This window comes from Rhinopithecus roxellana, chromosome 18 (genome assembly GCF_007565055.1).
Source record: "Rhinopithecus roxellana isolate Shanxi Qingling chromosome 18, ASM756505v1, whole genome shotgun sequence".
NCBI lineage: Eukaryota > Metazoa > Chordata > Mammalia > Primates > Cercopithecidae > Rhinopithecus > Rhinopithecus roxellana.
Window position 1 is genome coordinate 5,784,640 of NC_044566.1, and position 23,083 is coordinate 5,807,722.

The 23,083-nt window shown below is 55.9% G+C and overlaps 1 protein-coding gene across 10 annotated transcripts in view; it reads left to right on the forward strand.

Moving 5' to 3' along the window:
* The window catches only part of MCF2L (MCF.2 cell line derived transforming sequence like), a 194,006-nt gene that overhangs the window by 142,237 nt on the left and 28,686 nt on the right, over positions 1 to 23,083 (forward strand). For 9 of the 10 annotated variants that reach the window (XM_030922075.1, XM_030922076.1, XM_030922074.1 and 6 more), the window contains 6 exons: positions 845 to 935; positions 15,291 to 15,410; positions 18,266 to 18,382; positions 18,902 to 19,051; positions 20,270 to 20,394; positions 22,109 to 22,223. In XM_030922075.1, coding sequence (XP_030777935.1) covers positions 845 to 935; positions 15,291 to 15,410; positions 18,266 to 18,382; positions 18,902 to 19,051; positions 20,270 to 20,394; positions 22,109 to 22,223 — 718 coding nt within the window. Of the gene's footprint in view, positions 1 to 844; positions 936 to 4,585; positions 4,876 to 15,290; positions 15,411 to 18,265; positions 18,383 to 18,901; positions 19,052 to 20,269; positions 20,395 to 22,108; positions 22,224 to 23,083 lie in introns of those variants that run through there. The other variant, XM_030922080.1, reaches the window with a different exon arrangement.

The following is a 23,083-nucleotide window of genomic DNA, read 5'->3' on the forward strand; positions in this document are numbered from 1 at the left end:
GAATTCTGATTTTCATGTAAACCCAAGACATGTTCAGAGACTTGGAAATTAGCGATTCCAGCCCCTGCCTTAGGCGTGCCCGTGTGATTGTTTGTGCCGTGGATTGGCTGGTGGTAGCAGCTGCTGGCATCATGCAATTGGCTTGGCTGCAGAGTGAGCCACGGAAGAGGGCCCTCCTCACCTACTCTGTGACTCAGGCTCCTGCCGCCAGGCTCAGCCGAGGACGGAGGCTGTCGTTATACAATGCACAAGTGCGGTCTCTGTCACAGATGTGGCTGTCGCAGGGAGTGCTGCCTCCTCTCCCGTTTCCAGCAGATGCTTGGGAACCTTCGGAAGTCTTGGAGATTTTCTCCCAGCACCATAGCAATGCCACCACGAGCGAATCCTTAACGTGGACCTGCATGGGCACCTCAGATGCCAGGACCAGCGTGATGTATGCGCCATAAGACTGTTTTGGAGGGTTCAGTCAGCTGGTCACCCAGGAGAGGAAAATGACTCGGCTCTTAGTGTGGAATAGCAAATGACTCGGCTCTTAGTGTGGAATAGCAAATGACTGAGCTTGGGAGAGGTGGTTCTGCCTGAATCTGTGCATCGAGGTGGTTGGTGTTAGGCTGAGAAATAAGAACACATCGGAAGCGTGTGCCCTTCCGTGGATGAGAGCAGGTTCTGGGACTGTGGGGATGGGGCTGCCGGGGCCCCCGTGTGCTGTGCCTCGCGCCTGGTGTTGCAGAAATGGCATCATGAATATGGGGGATCGCCCTCCCAGGACGTTTTCTGAGGGGTTTCCTGGGCAGCCGGCTTCCCACCTGCACACGTTAACGGCAGCGTCTCTTCCTCACTGCAGCCTGCAGGACGCTGGCATCGGATTCATCCTGGTGATAGACCGGCGGCGGGACAAATGGACCTCCGTGAAGGCGTCCGTCCTGCGCATCGCAGTAAGTGCTTCCCGGAGCTCTGCCCCGCGCCCGGCCCCATCCTGGGCTGGGTGACCGCATGGTGCTCTTCCTCTCTATCTGCCGCAGTTCCTGCTTTGTGCTGAGTGGGACAGAGCCCGGTCCCGGCGCGTGGAGGCTAGCGCCAAGGCCCCCCGCTTGAGCTCCCGAGGTGCTGGTGCCTGTGTGTTTTCCCAGATGGGGGAACTCTTCGGGAGCCTCGTGTGACTTGAAAACAATTTCCCCAGACAGGGCAGCCCATGTGTTTCTGAACACCGAGTCTGAGATGCTCGGGATTGAGTACACCCTCCCTCCTACACAAAGCACAGCAGTACTGACCAGGCAGGAAGGGGGCTGCGTGCAGAGACGCTCCGGGCTGGAAGGGGGCTGTGTGCAGAGACGCTCCAGGCTGGAAGTCTGAAGTGGTACTGCAGAGCTTTTCTAAGTGATTTTCTCCTTTCTAAATCGGGCCATCTATCTTTAGCTGCGACACTGAATGGGCCGCCACCGCCTCCCTTCCCCAGTAACCCAGCCTTGCACGTAGCCACCCTCCTTTGCAAGGACTTTCCCTTGGCGTCCGAGAGTGTTTGCAGATTCTGCACACTGCCTTCCACAGCAGAAGAGGAGCCGGGTTTGCTGTTGGTTTTAACCCAGAGTAATCATTTAAGAGGGAAGAGATTAAGTCAGCAGAAGCCCCCCAAATCTTATTTTTGTTGGTAGCTCCCACCCGTATGCACGACCCCGGCGTGGAGCATTTCTCACCCACGCTCGCTCTCCCCGCCTGTCAGTCCAAGTTTCATTGCAGCCAAAGGACCAAAAAAGTCTGCCTGTCTTCCAGGAGGTGACCCAGAGCCTGGGTCCAGGCACCTGCATCTTCGCACGCCTGCCACAGCCCGTCCCTCCCAGGCTCTGGGACCCTGGGTCCTCAGCTGTGTTGGCACAGCTGCTCCAAGCATTCCCCAGCACCAAACCCCAGTGAAGTCAGATTCTCCTGGCCTCTCCTGGGTCCTGCGTTCAGATCATCTTTGGGTTCCCTGGCCTCTCCGTGGCTGCTGGCTGCTGCGCCAAGGTTCTGGGTGCAGTGAAAGAAGTCATTCCTTTCCCTGCACATTGCCTCCTTCCTTCATCTTTTACAAGAATTAGAGGCCCCATATCTGCTCCGATGCCCACAGCCTTCATCATTTTGGTGCAAGCCTGTCCTTGAGCCACTGGTTCTCACCTGAGTCTTTGGGATGAGGCATCTCCTTGCACCTGCATGGCCCCCCTCTGCCCCTCACCGCAGCTGATCCCCGCCTCAACCTGGCACACACCGCCTATAGCATCGTTATCTGAAATAATTCAAAACACTGAATGCTTCCAAAAAAGTAGACGTATATAGAATCAGTCTTCCTTTGTTTTAACACTGCATTCGTTTGCTTTTGCATCAGTATAAAGACATACTTGAGCTGGGTAATTGATAAAGAAAGATGTAATTGGCTCACAGTTCTGAAGACTGCACAGGCTTAGCACCTGCATCTTCTCAGCTTCTGGGGAGGCCTCAGGGAGCTTCTAGTCGTGGCGGAAGGCAGCGGGGAGCTGGCATCATGTGGTGAAAGAGGGAGCAAGAGAGAAGGGGGAGGTCCCAGACTTTTGGACAGCCAGATCTCGAGTGAATTTACTGAGCGAGAACTCACCCGTCACCAGGGGGATGGCACCGAGCCATTCATGAGGGGTCACCCCCATGACTTAATCACCTCCTGCCAGGCCCCACCTCCAGCACTGGGGATCACATTTCAACATGAGATTTGGAGGGGACAAAAGTCCCATCCATGTCAAGCATCCCCAGAAATGTAGAAAGTTCTTTAGATGAGCCATCACCAGCTAATAGCAACGTGTCCCTTTCATTATTGTACATTTTAAATGAGTTTGCTCATGAAGTCATAGGCAATTCTAAAATTTAAATCGTAAGAACCCACGGGGTCAGACGCACATGGACGGACAACAGATACTCTTGGGAAGCACATCAGTCCTGGGCAGGTCCACAATGTTCCCAGCAAGTACGTCATCGTTTAAAGAACAGACAACGCCGTTAGGGCCACATCTTTCACACTTATCTGCTGCTGATATAAACCATTGGGATGACTCTTAGCAAGACGTGGGTGGTAGGAGTCGGCCTCCCTGCCAGGGCACTTGCAGGTGTCAGAACACACCTGGGTGCCCTCCATGCCCATGGGGTCCAGGTACCTGCATCTTTGCACACCCGCCACAGCCTGTCCCTCACACGGCTCCCAAGCCAGCGTCCCTTTGCCTGGACTCCTGCTCTGCTCCTTCCTCTCAGAGGCCACGCCTCACTATGTGTGCCCCGGCCCCTCTGCTCACGCCTCACTATGTGTGCCCCGGCCCCTCTGCTCACGCCCCACTATGTGTGCCCCGGCCCCTCTGCTCACGCCTCACTACGTGTCCCGCGGCCCCTCTGCTCACGCCTCACTACGTGTGCCCCGGCCCCTCTGCTCATGCCCCACTACGTGTGCCCCGGCCCCTCTGCTCATGCCCCACTACGTGTGCCCCGGCCCCTCTGCTCACGCCCCACTACGTGTGCCGCAGCCCCTCTGCTCACGCCTCACTACGTGTCCCGCGGCCCCTCTGCTCACGCCTCACTATGTGTGCCCTGGCCCCTCTGCTCACACCTCGCTACATGTGCCCCAGCGTCTCTGTTCACACCTCACTACGTGTGCCCCAGCGTCTCTGTTCACACCTCTCTACGTGTGCCCCAGCGTCTCTGTTCACACCTCACTACGTGTGCCCCAGCGTCTCTGCTCACACCTCACTACGTGTGCCCCGGCCCCTCTGCTCACGCCCCACTACGTGTCCCGCGGCCCCTCTGCTCACGCCCCACTACGTGTCCCGCGGCCCCTCTGCTCACGCCCCACTACGTGTCCCGCGGCCCCTCTGCTCACGCCCCACTATGTGCCCTGCGGCCCCTCTGCTCACGCCCCACTACGTGTGCCCCGCGGCCCCTCTGCTCACGCCCCACTACGTGTGCCCCGGCCCCTCTGCTCACGCCTCACTACGTGTGCCCCGGCCCCTCTGCTCACGCCTCGCTACGTGTGCCCCGGCCCCTCTGCTCACGCCTCGCTACGTGTGCCCCGGCCCCTCTGCTCACGCCTCGCTACGTGTGCCCCGGCCCCTCTGCTCACGCCTCGCTATGTGTGCCGCAGCCCCTCTGCTCACGCCTCGCTATGTGTGCCGCAGCCCCTCTGCTCACGCCTCGCTATGTGTGCCCCAGCCCCTCTGCTCACGCCTCACTATGTGTGCCCTGGCCCCTCTGCTCACACCTCGCTACATGTGCCCCAGCGTCTCTGTTCACACCTCACTACATGTGCCCCGGCCCCTCTGCTCACGCCTCGCTACGTGTGCCCCAGCGTCTCTGTTCACGCCTCACTACGTGTGCCCCGGCCCCTCTGCTCCCGCCTCACTACGTGTGCCCCGGCCCCTCTGCTCACGCATCATCACGTGTGTCTCTCTGATAAATCAGTCACTCCCGGGTTAGATGACAAGAGCTTCCCCGGATATGAGGCTACTTTTTAAGAAATACAAACATCATTTTCTAAAAGCAAAATGTTTCTGCGAGGTCACTCTACAGGATAGTGAAGTAGCCCACAGCAGACCCGTGATTTAGGCGTCGATCTTCAGCTGCCGCGTGTCCCGTTCCGCTCACCGAGTGTGTGATTGGATGAATTTCTGAAGCAGAGTGGCTCATCTTGAAAGCTCTGTCTTGTGAACATCATAACTGCTCCAGTGCCCACAGCCTTCATTGTTTTGGTGCAAGCCTGTCCCTGAGCTGCTGGTTCTCACCTAAATCTTTGGGATGAGGCATCTCCTTGCACCCCCACGGCCCCCCTCTGCCCGTCACCGCTGCTGATCCCCGTTCCTGACCCTGCCTCAACCTGGCACACACCGCCAGGTTAGTGTTTTTTATTTTTTCATTGATTCTTATACCATAAAAATATGGCTTTTTCTGTCCTTCTTCCTTTAATTCTCAGAGTTCACTGACACTGGTTTGGAAGTTATAGAAGCCAGCATTTTCCAGCAAAATCACCCAGAATTCTCTCTGAACGCCAGTGCTTTCTTGTATGAAAATTTATAGTTGTATTAATACACAGACTCTGTTTGTGTAGTCAGCAGGTACTGAGGCTTTTCTCTGTCCCGGGCACTGTCCAGGCATCACGGATGTGAGGGAGGAAATGAACAAGGCTCACCGCCAGCTGGGCGAGGACAGTTGAGGGGGATCACAATGGGGTCGCAGGCAGGGGTGGCAGGGAACAGCTGGGAGGGCGGCTGAGCCGTGGGAAGGGGGCAGAGTCAGGCCCCACATGCCAGGCCCCATCCACCTGGGCTGTGACCCCGGAGAAGGCGTCTTCCTGTCCCCAGGACCCTGCTGCCCAGGAGCCGGGCTGCCTCCAGGAGGGTTTGGGGCATGAGCAACCAAAAGGAGACAATGATGGTGGACGTTGGATGGGCCAGGAGACACGGAGCTCAGAACCGTGGTTTCATGAAGGAGAAGTGGGCCACAAGGCCAAGGAGGCAGGAGGTTGGGGGTGGGCGGTGATGGCACTGTCATAGGAGCTGGTTGTGCACGAACTGAGACTCAGAGGGTCACTGGGCAAGGGAGCGAGGGCAGCCGTGGACCCGGCCAAGCCCAGGTGCTGGACAGACAAGGAGAGATACGGGTCTGTGCAGTGGGGAAGGGGTGGGTGGTGGGGCTGGGAGGAGGCCCCAGACTCTGTCCATGGGCCACTCACTTCCTAGAGAGGGCGGACCAGGGTGACTCCTTGGGCATCTTGGTTCAGTTTTTTGGAGATGGTGCAGTTGACCTGACGTGGGTGCATCAAGTAGTGCCTGCAGGGGGCACCTGGACACCACCCCCTGGGCTCCAGGCCTCAACGGCGAGCTTTGACTGGCCTGGGCTTCCGCCTAAAGTGGCTTTGGGAAAACTAGCACTTAGCAACAGCCTAGGCCAGCCGAGCCCTCAAGCAGGTTTCCAAACAGACAGAGGCTCCAGCTGCCTGACCCTACCAGGGTGCCCAGCTCATGGTGCTGCGGGCACCACAAAGCAAGCCCGTGGCAGAGACTTTACCTCCAAGTGCTTGGCCACCGAGGGAGACGCAGCGCTTACATAATGTGCCGTGATCCGGGGCTATTTTTAGCCACCATATGTGCTGTCTTAAGAGCTGAGCTTTCCCTAATTTGGGGTGTTCTTTTTTCTTTTTTGGATGCCTTCAGCATGGCTTGGAATAGAAAAATAAGACATTGGAAGAGCCAAAATCCAGTGTTCCTAAAACCAGGCTCCCCGTGCCTCCATCCAGAGCAAGGCCTGTGTGATGCTGAGGGCGTGTGGGAGCAGGATATGTTCACCGCTACCCACCCAGGGGCTCAAGCACCCAGCAACAGAAGGACGAGACCCTCCGAGAACTCACACGTCTCTTCTCCCTTAGTTGTTCGGTCCTCAGATAGAAGCCTCTTTTGTAAAACGCTGTTGCAAAATCTAACACTCTTCCACTGTACCGTGTGTGCGTGTGTGTGAGTGTGATGTGTGTGAGTGTGCATGTGTGTGCGTGTGTGTGCTGGTGTGTGTGATGTGTGTGAGTGTGCATGTGTATGTGTGTGATGTGTGTGAGTGTGCATGTGTGTGCATGTGTATGTGTGTGATGTGTGTGAGTGTGCATGTGTGTGCGTGGATGTGAGTGCGTGTATGTGTGTGCTGGTGTGCGTGTGCGTGTGTGTGTGCGTGTGTGCTGGTGTGTGTGTGTGCGTGCGCTCACATTTTGGGATTTTGTAATAGAGTGTATACATGTTTAGAGCTATGGTCTAATCAAACTAAGTCTAGATCCTGAAGTAGGTGGCTGGAGAAAGCGAATCTAATTTTTAGACCCCGTGGGGCCAGAACTGTTTTTCCTGTAACACCGGTGCAGTCTGTGTGTGCAGGAAAGGTGGAAAACGAGGTGTCTGAGGGACCTCGGACTTCCAGGTTGTCCAGCAGATTTTTCACGTTGGCAAAATACAATTGTATGCGGCCCTGCGACCGGATTCCTCTCCTTTGCCAGCTTCTGGGGCTCTGCGGAGGAGCTGACCGTGGGGGCGGTGGTGGTGGGGGCAGTGGAGGCGGGGACGGGGTCGGGGGCGGTGGGAGCGGTGCTAACTCCAGGAGGACTTCCCGGCGGAGGTGATGCTTGATGAGAACCTGACGGGAGGAGTTGTCGTCCAGATGGAGCGGGCGAGGAGCTTCCCCTGGGAACACAAAGCAGCCCTGGGGTCAGGGGCTAGAGCGCTGGCTGTCGAGGGAGAGAGGACCAGGTCTGCGTGCCCCTCTCTGAAGAGGCGAGACTGTCCCCCAGGGCAGGGAACTGAAATGCGCGCTACATAACCGTGGCTACTCGGGGGTGTGGGGGACCCAGCTCTTCCCAGTGTGGCTGAGCTTTCTCCGCACACGGCTGCTGAGTGCAGCAAGCACCTGCCCCGGTGAGCACAGTCCCGCCGCGGTGGACGGAAGGAGACCAGGACCTGCAGGGCGTCTCCTACGCACCAGCTGCTGCGGCGAATGCATTCAGCGCACCCTGCGCGTTCGTCAGCCCCCGATTGCAGGTGGAGGAGCTGGGCTTTGGGGCAGTAGGGAACCGGCTGATGGGGTGGGGCGGCCTGGGCCTTTCTGTCTCTGAAACCCGAGCTCTCTCCCTGCTCCGGGGGTCCCAGGGCCGCGGCGGTGGGCGGTGCAGGTTCATGCAGAGTATTTCCGGGGGAGGCAGCCCGTGAGGCTTCCATGATGCTGAGAGCGACTGTCCTTCATGCGAAGGTTCGCTCCTCCCACCTACGCGAGGATTTAACAGGCTTGAGGTGTCTAGCAAGGGTGGGAGATCCAGAGGCCCCCAGCCCTTCTTCACTGTGTATTTGCGGAACGTGGAATCCAAGGGTCCAGGAACGGCAGCACGAGCCACCCTGCTTCTCTCTCTAAAGACCTCGGAGGCGATGCAGTTAATAACGAGGTTGTCTTAGTCCAGGTCTGCTGCTTATATGTCAGGGCATCTGGAACTGGGCACTTCACAGCGAAAAAGAATCACGCCTGACAGTTGAGGGCCGCATCTGGTGAGATCCCTCTTGCTGGTGGGTCCGAGGCGGTGCAGGGCCTCACCTGGTGAGGGGAGAGGGAGCCAGGCGGGGCTGCCTCCCCTGCTTATAAAGCCACCAGGCCCCCACCCACCCCCACGACAGCGCATTAATCCGTGAATCCGTGAATGGATGAATCCATTCATGAGGGTGGGGCCGTCCTGACCCAGTCGCCTCTGAAAGGTACTGCCTCTCAAAGCTGCCACAAGTCTCGAAGTTTCGTAGGGACGAACATTCCAACCACACCAAATGTTTATTTCAGAATTGCTGAAAGAATCGGTTTTAAATGTTCTCAGCACAGAAAAATGGTGAGTGGGTGAGGTGACGGATCGGTTAATTGGCTTGATTTAATCATTCCACTGAGGATACCTGTAGCAAAACATCACTGGGTGCCCTATAAGTAGATACCATCATGATTTGTCAGTTAAACATAGAAACGTTTAAAAAAGAAAGAAAGAAAGAAAAAGAGCTCTGAGACCCAGGCTCACTCAGCGGCTTTTTCTCCCAGAGAAGAGGAAGGATCCTGCCTGGGCTCCCTGGACCAGGTGCCTCGTGAGGCTGGGTGTGGGACCGTGGACCCTGCAGGGCACGCTGGCTTCCCTGACTGAGAAACCCAGAGCCAGGCCTTGCTGGTGAGGGGCCAGGGACTCTTCGCTGAGTCTTCTCCAGTCCTGCTCTTCACTACCCTTGATGCCTGGAGCGAGAGTATTTGCCTGGTTTATTTTTTTCCGCTTAGAGCTCATTGCATGGAGTCAGAGCCCCTGCATTCTGGTGGCTCAGGCATTTGAGTGAAGGTTGGATCAGGAGGGGGGGGGATGCCACTGCCCCAGGCATGGAGAAGAAGAGCTGTGAGCTGCAGCAGCCACGTGTCTTTTTCCTCTCAGCTTTCAGTTCAGAAAAATTTCAGACCTACAGAAAATTTGGGAGAGTCTCACAGTGAACAATCCTCAGCTGTGGCCATTAACAAAGTGCCCATTCGCGTGTGTGTGTGTGTGTGCAGAAACACACATAGACACACACATATATATACACATATATCCACACATGCATCACAGAAACACACAGACACACACGCACACACAGACATAGACACAGACGCACACACGTCACACATGCATCACAGAAACACACAGACACACACACACACACAGACATAGACACGTGTGTGTGTGCAGAAACACACAGACACACACACACAGACATAGACACGTGTGTGTGTGCAGAAACACACAGACACATCACACACACAGACATAGACACAGACGTACACACGTCACACAGACATCACAGACAAAACACATCACAGAACACAGACACACACATATATATACACATATATCCACACATGCATCACATAAACACACATCACACACACATACACCCAGAAACATACATCACACAGACACAGAGACACACATCACACACACAAACACATATATATATACACATATACACACATCCATAAACACAGACACACACAGGTTTTGCTGATGAGAGCTGGCACTGCCATCGTGTCTTTTCCTCCCGGATTGCTGACATGGTGTCTCCTGAGAGGAGCCACCCCCTGCATAACCACAGGCCACGTAACCACAGGCCGCATAACCACAGGCCACGTAACCACAGGCCACGTAACCACAGGCCACGTAACCACAGGCGGGTCAGCATTGTGGCAACACTGCCCTCTGGTCACCCACACATGGGGCTTTCTCCACGTGTCCCGTCATGTCCTTCCTATATTTTGTTAAAATCTAGGTCCAGTGAAGGATGGCGTCCACGTCGGCTGTCCACCCTTCTCAGTCGTCTCTAATCCACCCAGTTGTTGGTTTTTGTTTTGCTTTCTGTCCTTTATGAGATTGAGATTTGCAAAGGGTTGAAGCCAGTTGCTTTGTGGAATATCCTTTCATCTGGTGTCCTTGTAATTAGGTTCCACATGGTCCTTTGGGGCGGGAATCCTGGTGGGTGAGCTTCTGGGGCAGCCCGTGGAGGCCCAGGATGTCCATGTGTCCCGTGATTGGGGCGGTCTCTTGTGCTCAGACGGCCAAGGAGGCATCCGAATTTCCCCAGGAGAAGGTGCCTCTCCCCTTGGTCATCAGTGGGTGGTGTGTGGTGATGCTCAGGACAGGGCGAAGGTCCTGTGGCTGAGGTGTCCACTGGCCGTTTCTGCCTGAATGGGTGGTTCGGTGGTGGTTGCCACAGGGCTGTGTTTTCGAGGGGAGTGGCAGGTGCCTGGCGTCTGCATCCACACCTGCCTGGGAGCCTCCCTCCATTTCTTACTCCATCACCTCCTGTGTCCCTGCAGCTGTGTCTCCAGTGATCTTTCCTCTCCACCTCTGCAGGGTGAGGTTTTGCACTGATTACAAAGTAAACATGCACGCCCCTTCAGGGTCCTGGTCCTTAGGGAGCTGGTTAACAAGTTGACCAGAAAAACAACTGGATACTTCTCAGCTCTTGTTATGAGCTTGGCTCACATGGCTCTGAATCTGTGAGATGCAACCAATGCTGGGCAGAACCTTGGCAGAATTTTGCTAGCGTCTGCTGAGAAGCAGGGGGGAGGTTCTGGGGGTTGGCTTGAGCTGTGGGGTGAGTGTGGGAGAGATGGTGAGCTCCCTCCCATCAATCAATCAACAGACTGTCCTGTTTTCATAGTAGTCCTGGCCCTAATGTCATTCGAGTCCAATCTCAGGATCCGGAATGTACGCCTGTTCTCCAGGTCTGCTTCCTGTGAAATTCATGGAGATTATTATACATTCTGGAGTGGGAGTGTGATTGGAAGTGTGTGTGCAGATTCTCCCTGTATTTTCTCCCAGGCTTTCTAGAGGAACATTTGCTAGGGGACCAGTCTCCAAACGGCCGCGCTGTGGTTTAGGATTGGTCTTAGGAGCGATGGCCTCACACACACAGCAGCAGCCATCCCGAGCACTCACATCTGACCGTCCACGGGAACGGGGTCCACGCCCATTGCTTTCCTCACCCGGTCCAGCGTCTCTGATTCTGGCTCCAAAGTTTTATTCATCTGTTAACGCTGAGACACAAACAAACTTTCAAATGCACATTTTTATGTAAACTCGTGTTTGCTTTTTGGCTACTATCAGACAAGTGTAATTGGTGAGGTTTCAGCTGCACTGAAATTAAATATATAATGTCAAGCTGGATAAGTGTGGCTTGGAGCAGACCTTAAGGAAGGTGATTTGAACTTGGGGAGGGTTTTTCAAACAGAGTTCCCCAAAGTACCCAGTTCTACAGAGTTCCCAGCGTGTCCTGTGGGCTTTAGCTGCGTTGGGAAATATATGCAGTGATTATTTTGTGAGTCTCTAAGAATATTAACTCAGAAACCAGTGAACTCTTTTTCTACCTCCAGACTACAATGCTGTGGTCATCACACATACCTGTTCCTAAGTTCATCCAGGTCAGCCCAGAAAAAGCAATATTGTTTTCATATTACATAAAAACTTATTATACTCTTAGGATTACTTTATTGTTGAGTAATTTACAAAAAGACTTGACCTGACAGCCTCCATCCCAAATTCTTCATCCAGTTACCATTTGTACTTACCCCCAGCTTTTAAAATAAAGTTTTTATTTTAGACCTTTCTCCAGCTTTTAATACAAATGGTCAGCTCCAATTTAGAGAAAATTTAATTTGCTGTTATATTTATTCGAACTATGTGTTTGTGTACATTATTAGCACCTTCTCACTCAGCTAGGATCTTCCAATTTATTCTATTTAATATAATGATCCAATAACTTAAAATACAAAACACTAAAACTGAACCAAGGAAGAGGGGGTTGTGTTTAATGTTGGCAGAGCCTCCAGGAACCAGCCTTGCTGCTGGGGTGCACTTTGCTCCCAGAGGCTTTAGGGGCAAATGAGCTGCACCTGCTGGAGACATGGACCCCTCCCCCACACACCCGGCTTCATCTCCGAGCTTCAGGCTCTCAGCCTGTCCTTAAAGATCCAGGTGATAAAAGTGACAGTGAAATGTAGAAGAGCATGATTCATTGCACCTCCAGAAAAAGAGTGGTTTTTCGTAAGTAGTAGTGGCCAATTTCACAGCAGTGTGAAGGATTTTCAGTCTGTTCGTTGCGGAGACACAGAATCTGCCCTGGGGCATCCCACTCCTTGGGGCTTGCTTCTCGAAGGAGAGCTGCCCAGGCGTCCCATCCACCAGGATCACACTCCCCGTAGATGCTCAGCTCACGATTCCCTGCTTGTAATTCAGCCTGTCCGTCAGAGCATCTCACCCACGTGTGCTCCCTGCAGAAGGTGAACGGCCGTGGCCTTGGTCTACATCCAGGCGTCGTGTGAAACAGTGGGGCAGAGAGGGCTCAGATGCAGGGCCCCTCCAGAGCACTTCCCTGAGGGCCGCAGGTGGAGGGAATGGGTGTGGAGGGCAGCGGAGGCAGGACAGTCCCCCGAGAGCCATCAGCCTCCCCTCCCTCATCCACTCCGCAGCAGACACCCGCAGAGCACCTGCCAAGTATGCTGGCCACTGAGGGCCGTGGTCCCTGCCATGCAATGCAGATGAAGCAGAGGTCTTCATGGGAGGGGCCCTGTGGGAAAGGTATGCAGTGTCCAGCCAGCGACAGGACATTGTCCACCTACCCTGGACAGGGAGGGCAGCCGCCCAGTGACTGAGCCCTTAGTTTGTGCACATGGTGCGGGGGCACATCTCTGGTTTTAATTCCTACAAGGTATTCAGGTGACCTGAAATGCAGCTCATGGTTCATGTTTGGGTGCTGAGTGTTTAGGTGCTGTGTGTTTGGGTGCTGAGTGGTTCGATGCTGAGTGGTCACTGAGTGTTTATGTGCTGAGTGGTTCGATGCTGAGTGGTCACTGAGTGTTTGGGTGCTGAGTGGTTGGATGCTGAGTGGTCACTGTGTATTTGGGTGCTAAGTGGTTCGATGCTGAGTGGTCACTGTGTGTTTGGGTGCTGAGTGGTCGCTGAGTGTTTAGGTGCTGAGTGGTTCGATGCTGAGTGGTCACTGAGTGTTTGGGTGCTGAGTGGTTCGATGCTGAGTGGTCACTGAGTGTTTGGGTGCTGAGTGGTTCGATGCTGAGTGGTCACTGTGTGTTTGGGTGCTGAGTGGTCGCTGAGTGTTTGGATGCTGAGTGGTCGCTGAGTGTTTGGGTGCTGAGTGTTTGGATGCTGAGTGTTTAGGTGCTGTGTGTTTGGGTGCTGAGTGGTTCGATGCTGAGTGGTCACTGTGTGTTTGGATGCTGAGTGGTCGCTGAGTGTTTGGATGCTGAGTGGTCGCTGAGTGTTTGGGTGCTGTGTGTTTGGTGCTGTGTGTTTGGGTGTTGAGTGTTTCGGCACTGAGTGGGTGCTGTTTCGGCATTGGGTGTTGTGGGTTTGGGCACTGAGTGTTTGGGTGCTGAGTGTTTGGGTGCTGAGTGGGTACTGAGTGTTTAGGTGCTGTGTGTTTGGGGGCTGTGTGTTTGGGCGCTGGGTATTTGGGCACTGAGTGTTTGGGCGCTGAGTGTTTGGGTGGTGAGTGTTTAGGTGCTGAGTGGGTGCTGTGTGGGTGCTGAGTGGGCACTGAGTGGGTGCTGAGTGTTTAGGTGCTGTGTGTTTGGGTGCTGTGTGTTTGGGTGCTGTGTGTTTGGGCGCTGTTTGGGTGCTGAGTGCGTGGGTGCTGAGAGTTTGGGTGCTGAGGACAGACTTGTCAAGGTCTAGGATCCCACAACTGTGGAAAAGGCATTGTATAATCCTGAGTGAGGTCCCAGCTGCTTATGTTGTAATCCCAGAGCTGGGTTGGAACTTGGGGTGCGCAATCTAGAATTCCCGCCTGAGACCATGTTGTCAGCAGTGGAGATGAACCCAGGTGTCCCTGCAGCCAGCGTGGCCGGAGGGCCCAGCCTTGACCCACACCCCACACGTCTCCTGACTTCAGACCCTCCCCCAGCTTCCTGACCTCAGGGCCCTCTTCTTATCGTCCTTGCTAGACCAGCCTGGACATTCGAGTGTGGCCGGGGCAGTGCCCAGCCAGGACATGCTGATGAGGCAGTCGCTCCTCCAGTCCTTGCTGCTATATTCCTTTCGGGCTTTAGGGTAATGCCATTCTCTTCTATATGTCAAATTTTAGGTGCATTTAACTTAGTTATCCAGAAATCAAACTCAGTTGCTTCACAATTTCTTTTTTGGTGATGGGGTCTCCCTGGATTTCAGCATCTGGACTTAACTTGGCGTCGAGAGCAGCTGTCACTGCACGTCTATCATCGTGGCTTTTGAGCGCTTCCTTGGTGCAGGCGCCCACTGAACGCCACGCACGCCTTGGTCCATTTCATCTTCGAAAGGGTGTCATGAGTAGGCACTGCCGCTCTCCCCACTTTCCCAATGGAGAAGCAGAGACAGAGAAGGGGAGTGACCTGCCCAAGGCCCACGCTTTGTAGGAGGCAGAGCCAGTTTCCAAGTAAATTCATGTAACTGTGTCCAAGGCCGTGTGTATGCACCAGGACCCAAGATTACTTTTATTTTTGTAGGTAACACACATACGTGTCTACGTGGCTTTTATAAAATTTGACAAGTGTCTTGGTTTCCTGGGGCCTTGTAACAAAGTAACCACAGACTGGCCACTGGAGGCACAGAAGCGTGTTCCCTCCCAGCCCTGGAGGCGGGATCTGAGCTCAGGTGTGGCCAGGCCAGCTCCTTCCGAGCTAGAGCTATGAGGCTAAAGGCTACGGGGAGCATCTCTCTGCCCCAGGCCTCTCTCCAGCTTCTGGCCTGGCTGCCTCCCTGGTGTCCCTGGGTGTGGAAGCACCGCCCTGACCTCCACCAGCATCTTCTCTGGGCGCTCTCCACGCCGTGCTGGGATCAGGGCCCGCCCTAGTGACCTCGTTTTCGCTTGGTTACCTCTGTAAAGACCCCGTCGCCAACCAAGGTCACGTTCGGAGGCACTGGGAGTTAGGCTTCAACATAATAACTTGGGGGGGGACATAATTCAGCCCCTAACAACGGTTGTAAGCTTTTGACTTTTACATGTGTAAGCAGCATAACATTCTACCAAGGCATGTGGCTTTTCTTTTCTTTTAGAAAAGTGTGATGCCTCTTACAGAGACCAGCATCTCTGCCATGTTTATCTAAGTGTAAACCTGCCACTCTGAGGATGCCCGGCCCACGAACTGTGCCTCCCTGGTCAGCCCAGTGTGCAGGCACTGCGCGAGGGGACCGCTGTCTGCAGAGCGCGCTGCAGGCTCTTGTCTCTCACCCTGTCTCGCAGGCATCTTTCCCGGCAAACCTGCAGCTCGTCCTTGTGCTTCGCCCGACGGGTTTTTTCCAAAGGACTCTCTCCGACATCGCTTTCAAATTCAATAGAGATGACTTTAAGATGAAGGTGCCGGTAAGTTCCGCCCTCCCCCCCACACACACAATGCGGGAGCAGAACGGAACTAATTGCCGTCCTGGCTCATCTGTGATCATCGAAATCCCCGAGGAGCTGACTTCAGGGCCACGTGGTCAACAAAACCCTGCAGGACCTGGTGGGAAGCTGCACTTCCTCAACGCTGTCAGAAGCCGCGCAATCCTTTCTTCCCCCGCCCTCGCCCCCAGCCCCCACCCCACCGGGGGTACACCGAGCATCAACCTCAGACAGGCCACTGTGTGGGCGTCCCATCAGGATGCGGGTCACGCGACATTCCTACCCCCAGGAAAACTGTAGAACTCGGGACCCTAAGGACTGACAGTCCCCCCGGCCCACCTGCGAGGAACTCAGCCCAGGCCCTGCCTGCACCCCAGGGATGAGAGAAGGGCTGGGGAGGGGGCTGTAAGCGTCCCTGGACCTGGGACCTGGGACCCACTGCTGACAGGGATGGGCCAGACCTGTCCTGGAGCAGCCAACAGGGTGACCACTACCCCATCGCCACCACACTAGCCCGGCACAGGGCAGCGTCTCCCAGCACTGCCCACTGAGAAAGCACCTTCAGCCCTGATCCGCTGTCCTTTAAAGAACAAAGGCTTCACAAAGTCTCTTGGAGCCTGTGGAGCCCGGTCACCAGCCCCAGCTGTGTCAGCACCCCTGAGAGCCCTGGTCAGCTGACTCGGCGAGCTCACATCTTCTCTGCCACAAAGAGAACAGAGACATATGGGCCAGCGCCAGGCACCTGAGAGACCCCATGGCACCAGCCAGATGCTGCTGGAAGCCAGGGAATCTGGGGTACAGGTCGCTCGCTGTGAAGCTACTCCCTGTGCCCTGGGAATCAGGTGGCACAAGCCCTCCCTCTCCACCCTCATTGTGCTACAACCTCAACACCAAGCGTGCACGAGCCCTTCTCTGACAGGGAAGAAAACGGCCTGGGACCTTTCCCCCATGTACTGCCCCCTTCCACTCCCCTCCCCTTCCCCCCTTTTTCCCCTCCCTCTCTTCCTCCCTTTCCCCCTCCTCTCCCAATGCCCAAGACAGCCCTGGGGGCCACAAGGCCCCATCCGCTCTGCCCACCCCCATGCAGTCCACTCTGGGTGTCGCCTGTGACCCTGGTGCCTGGTCTGGAGCAGTGACTGCAGGTGCAGGGCGGTCTGCATGGCACCCCATGGGGCTCCATGCCATCGTGCTTTGATGGCCCCAGAACCACCGGCTTCCGAGCCACTGGGAAACCCTGTGCGTGCACCATTTTTTGTAGCCTTGGAGAAGCCTTAGTTTCTGAACAGTCCATTCCCTAGAGACAACCAGTGACAAAACCGTACAGAGCAGGGACTCGTGGGCAGTGGGAGGCTCGTGTCCTGACACCAGGACGAGCTAGGCGTTGTGTGTGCAGCTCAGCGCCCCGCAGACAGCACCTCTCACGGTGGTGTGTGCGTGTTATGGTATGATAGAGATAACTCCGTGTGCCCTCCTTCCCTCCTATTTGGCAGGCACTGCACAGTAGCCATAGGCTTTGAGACCACAGATGTGTCACAGGGAGCAAGGCTGACCTCACGGGTCATCCATGCCACAGGCTCCCCTGCACAGTGGCTCCACAGCAAGCCATCAAAATGGGTTTCACAAAAATCAGCAGTATCTTCAAACTCACAGCCCCGCTTAGATAATTCTTGAAGTTACAGAGCGGATGATGTGAAGGATGCAGTTGTTGACACGTGTGTGTCCGTGTTTCAGTGCTGGGTGCTGAACTCAGCCCTAGAAAGGAGACATTAGGGAGAACGGTGGCCCCGGCACCTCTGCTGCCATGGCTGACTATCTGGCACAGTCACCCCCAGTTGAGAGTCCCCACTCTAGACTGATACGGTATTTAATAATACATCATGTGGTGTCAAATAACCCCTGAGCCAAACCTCGGGAGGCCCGTTTTGTGGTCCCGTCTGACAGCTTGCAAAGCCAAGCCTAGATTTTATCCAAACCCATGGATGGAGTGGCCTCAAAAAGTGCAAGAGAAAGGCAGAGAAATGAAGACAAGGCACATGGAGCTTATGCAGCCGTCGCAAGCACGGGTTTCCCGCGTAACCATAACCATGCGGGAACTGCCAGCCTCTCCCCGTCTGGCCTCAGTGGTGGGGTGTTGATTTCAGCTGGTGTCTACAATGACCACAGGGTGTTTTTGGCAGGAACAGGCATAAAAATGAGCATCCTTCCCATCAGAGCGCTGTCTGATGATGTTGCTGGAGGAGGTGTAAATGCCTGCTGCGTGTCCGTGGCCGTCACAGGCCACTCTGCGTTGGGTTTTGTGCACCTCCAACAGCGTCACTGGCTCCTCGCCGTGGCGTGATCAGCTCAGGCACAACATGCCCATTTACGAAGGACGCAGCTGAGACAGAGAGTGGGCGGCTGGCCTGTGGGCGAGTGGGACCCACACCCGGGTCCACACAGGTCCAAAGCCAGGCGCCCCTGTCCGCACAGCTGCCCACAGCATCCAGGCACCCCCATCTGCACAGCCACCAACAGCGTCCAGGCATCCCCGTCTGCTCAGCCACCGACAGCGTCCAGGTGCCCCTGCCTGCACAGGTGCCCACAGCGTTCAGGCACCCCCGTCCACACAGCCACCCACCATGTCCAGGTGCCCCCATCCGCACAGCCACCCACAGCGTCCAGGTGCCCCCATCCGCACAGCCGCCCGCAGCGTCCAGGTGCCCCCATCCGCACAGCCGCCCACAGAGTCCAGGCAGAAGTGGTCGCCTCTGTGCTGCTGTGTGTTCTGCTGAAGGGGTAGCTCTTTTGGGAGCCAACAATAATCCCAAACACCACCACCCACTCCCTTTCTCCTCCAGGTCATAATGCTGAGCTCCGTACCAGATTTACACAGTTACATCGATAAGTCGCAGCTGACCGAGGACCTGGGCGGGACCCTGGACTATTGCCACTCCCGGTGGCTGTGCCAGCGCATGGTGAGCCGCGTCGGGGCCGGCGGGGGGCGGGGCTGGCTGCTACCAGCTCGAGCACCTCCACGGAATTGCTTTCACGTCACAGCACAGCCTTTTCCAAAAACATGTTCACATTAACAGTCGTTTTCTTTCCCAAGAATGAGGAGATGGTCTCAGTGGACCTTAGTCATTGTAAAGAAGTAACATGAGTAATAAGTTTGGGAGTGGCTTTCTCTGGGCTTGGAGGCCAAAAAAAAAAAAACCTCTTGGGTTGTGGTTTGCAACATTCACTGCTCTTGACAGGGAGAGGCAGCACGGGCACAGGCGACTCTAGGCGGCGGGCACATGTGTAGAGTAGCCTGGTATGTTTCTGAAGAGGTCAAGGAGGGCAGGACGCCGTGGGAGGGTGTTCACTGTCCTCGCATTAGCTAGCCTCGCCTGACGGGTCTACGCGGGAATGGTTTCTGCCGGTGTCTGCTTTCAGGGCAGCAGGAGGTGGGTGCAGTGCACAAGGCGTGCAATTGTGTTTTCTCTGTCCCCAAGGCCATCGAAAGTTTCGCCCTCATGGTGAAGCAGACGGCTCAGATGCTGCAGTCCTTCGGGACCGAGCTGGCCGAAACAGAGCTGCCCAATGACGTCCAGTCGACGAGCTCAGTGCTGTGTGCGCACACAGAGAAGAAGGACAAGGCGAAGGTATGTGGGGGCGCTCCGGTTGGAAGCTGCAGGGGCTCCGGTCAGAAGCTGCGGGGGGGTCTTCCGTCCCTGCGGGAGTTCGTGTTGGCAGCGTGTGAAACCAAGAAGTCAGCAGGCTTGAGATGCCTTTTGATGGCGATTAGCTGGGCACCTTCTCCGATGAGGACGGAATAAAAGCAGCATAAATGAACCCTGTAGCATGCTAGCTACGGCTGCCATTATGGCGTTGGGTCAACCATTGGCCCTGGTCAGCCGTGGCTTCAGGAGTGGGACGGGGGGCGGCTCTCCTCTCAGGAGCGCTTTTGGCTATCTGTGCAGGGAGCTCCCGAATAAACTGCTCTGTTGCTTCTGAGTGTGACCGAGACAGGATGTCTGTGCCGCTTTCTCATGCCGAGCAGGCAATGAAGTGGTGGTTGGAGTTCCTGTTCGCAGAACATTCCCAGTGCTCACGTGTCCACAGCCCTTGCTGAGACAAATGTATTCTGAGGAGCACATGCTCCCTGCTGTTCTGCCCCCCTGGCTTTGCAGCAACGGTGGCCCAGGGCCATGACCTGCTGGTGTGTCCCTGAGGACTGTGCCTCTGTGCTCACCCGGCCACTCCACCGTGAGGACGCTGTGAGGACCAGGAGCAGGCACCATGAGAAAGCCTGGTCTCTGGGTCTCCAGGTCTCCGGGTCTCCTGGTCTCCTGGTCTCCTGGTCTCCGGGTCTCCTGGTCGCCTGGTCTCCTGGTCTCCTGGTCGCCTGGTCGCCTGGTCTCCTGGTCTCCTGGTCTCCGGGTCTCCGGGTCTCCTGGTCTCCGGGTCTCCGGGTCTCCTGGTCTCCGGGTCTCCTGGTCGCCTGGTCTCCTGGTCTCCGGGTCTCCTGGTCGCCTGGTCGCCTGGTCTCCTGGTCTCCTGGTCTCCGGGTCTCCGGGTCTCCTGGTCTCCTGGTCTGGTTGCCTGGTGTCTGGGTCTCCAGTGACTCTCACCATAACCCGTTGCCCTGAGTGACCTGTAACGGCAACTCTGCCCCGGGGCACACAGGAGTGAGGGAGTCCCCCACATCGGCCTGCCCTGCCCGCACGACCCCACAGAAGAGACTGGGAAGACTCGGGGGTTGGGGGTTGACCCCTCCTCAGTCCCCGCCCCCTCAAGAGCAAGGCCCCACAAGGCCTCACCACTGGCCTGCGCTGAGTGCCTGGATGGGGCCGGGGTGCAAGGCTGCGTTCTCTCCACAGGAGGATTTGAGGCTGGCACTGAAAGAGGGGCACAGCGTTCTGGAGAGCCTCGGGGAGCTGCAGGCTGAGGGCTCAGAGCCCGGCGTGAACCAGGACCAGCTCGACAACCAGGCCACCGTGCAGAGGTGAGGCCCGGCCGCCTTCCTGCCCTTGTGCTGTCCGAGTCCAGGGAAGGATCCTCTCAGGCACACAGCCTCTGGGAAAGAAAGAGGCCATGGAAACGGCAAGCGGCGCGGCAGGCAGCCCCACTCCTGGCCGGGGCCAGCACAGCAGCCAGCCTCCAGGCCTCTGTGTGGACCTGGCTCCTCCTGCTGAAATGCTTTTCTCCTGAACCCCACAGAAAGCCGCTGTTCTAGGGACAATTTCCTAGAGCAAATGCCCTTTTGCAGGCATGAAGTAGACGTTAGGGGAAGCAGAGGCCTTAGACGTGGGGCTGCTGCATAATGAGTGGGGCTTCCACGGACAGGGAGAAAGCTTGGGATTCTCCTCGCTGGAGCTAGTGTTTCTTACTTTCATTGTAAAAGTGTGATTCTCATATTCCTCTCTTGGGCTTCCAGCTTTATAGCAGCATAGGGTAGGGCATTTGTGTGGTTGGCATGGTGCTCTAGGATATCCAGAACTCCCTGAGGCCCCCCCCCCCAATAACCCCCCAGAACTCCCCGAGCCTCACCCATCCCATCCTCCCCAAGACTCCCCAAGCCTCCCCTGTCCCATTCCACGCTGGTGGGTGCTATCAGCCCTGCCTCCCAGCTGAGGAGCAGGGCAGGGGTGTGTGGGGCGCACCCAGGCCTAGACCGAGCTGGTCCTTTTGACTCTCAGCTGCCATTGACTCCCATGCAGCGTGGCCCACACCCTGAGCTGCCTTCTGTGCCAGGGACACACCAGAGGCCCCGGGGACTGAAGGACGCATCCTTGAGGGGCTCCTCGTAGATGGGGTGCTGTGGTCCACGAGGCGGAGGTTGGAGCACAGCCCATGAGGGTTGGCCTTGCCCTGGCCGGTGTCGGGCACCTTGTCAGCTTCCCAAAGACTCAGTTTCCTCATCTGTAAAGTGAAGCTGATCCGTGCACACACCTGGCAGGGTGGGCGTGGGGCTGACTGGGTGGTGCACAGCTGGAGTCCCAGCTACTCGGAGGCAGAGGTTGCAATGAGCCGAGATTGCACCACTGCACCCAGCCCAGGTGACACAACCAGACCCTATCTCAAAAAATAAATTTAAAAAAAAGTTGTGGGCTGGGCGCGGTGGCTCAGGCCTATATCCCAGCACTGTGGGAGGCCGAGGCGGGCGGATCACGAGGTCAGGAGATGGAGACCATCCTGGTGAACATGGTGAAACCTCATCTCTACTAAAAATACAAAAAACTAGCCGGGCGCGGTGGCGGCGCCTGTAGTCCCAGCTACTTGGGAGGCTGAGGCAGGAGAATGGCGTGAACCCGGGAGGCAGAGCTTCCAGTGAGCTGAGATCGTGCCACTGCACTCCAGCCTGGGCGACAGAGCGAGACTCCGTCTCAAAAAAAAAAAAAAAAAGTTTTTAAATTTCTAAAAATAAAAATGAAATGAACAGACTCGGCAGTGCAGCCTCGTCGCAGTGACCTAGAGGGAGAGAAGCAGGAAGGAAAGCAGGCAGCCCCTGATGCTTTCTCCAGAGCCTCCCTCCCATGCTAACGCCCTGAGTGCCTGGGCCTGCACATCCCAGGTTTGGGTGCAGGGAGTGAGTGCAGGCCAGGATCTCAGGAAGGCCCAGGGTGGAGTGAGCCTTGGGGTCGCTAGAACTCTCACTGTGCTCCACGTTGTGTGGGCACCCTGGGCCACGCAGACGGTCAGCTCCTCCTCTTTCCCAGGCTCCTGGCCCAGCTGAATGAAACGGAGGCTGCCTTCGATGAGTTCTGGGCAAAGCATCAGCAGAAACTGGAGCAGTGCCTGCAGCTTCGGCACTTCGAGCAGGGCTTCCGGGAGGTGAGTGGCCCTGGGTGGAGCCGGCAGCTGCCCTGATGCCCATGGGGCCTCCTGTGCCTGTGCCCTGGTCCCAGTGCCAGGAACTGAGCCATGCCATGCGGTTGACTTCGGCTTAATGCAGAAAAGTCTCCACTTGCCGGGTGGAGCCTGTGAGATTAAGTGGGGCTGAGCCTTGAAATGCACCATTGATGACTGCGTCATTGTATGGAAAGGTGATTGAAAATCGGCTTACTGCAATGCACTTACACCTGCATTATTCGTAAATTAGCAGGAAGCCTTTGCTCTCCCTTCATAGTCATTTGCATGCCCTTTTATTCAACATGCATGTATGATGTCCCTGCTATGTGCCAGACTGTAGGACAGTGTCACAGTCTTGAGGTGCACGTCGACACAGCCGGTGCAGCCAGACCCACACGTCTCCCGCCTGCGGCCCCTCGTGAGAGACTCACCCGTGTCTCTCGCAGCCCACCCCTCCTCAGCCCCCAGCAACTGCTCGTCTGTCCCCATGGCTGTACTTTTGCCATTTCAAGAATGTGATGCCAACGAATCCCACAGAATGTCACTCTCGGGATTGGCTTTGGTGCTCGGCACAGCTCTCTGCAGACCCCCAGGTGCCGGTGGCTCACTCATTGTGTTCCCTGGTGTGGACGGACCACAGTTCTTTCAATCATTCACATTTGAAGGGTATCTGGGTTGTTTCTGGATTTGGGTATTACAGACAAAGCTGTTACAAACATTCATGTACTGATGTTGGTATAAATGTCAGTTCTCGTAATTCTTTGGCCTAAATGCCCAGAATGTAATTGCAGGGTTATATAGTAGTTGCATGTTTTGTTTAAGGAAGTGCCAAACGGTTCTCA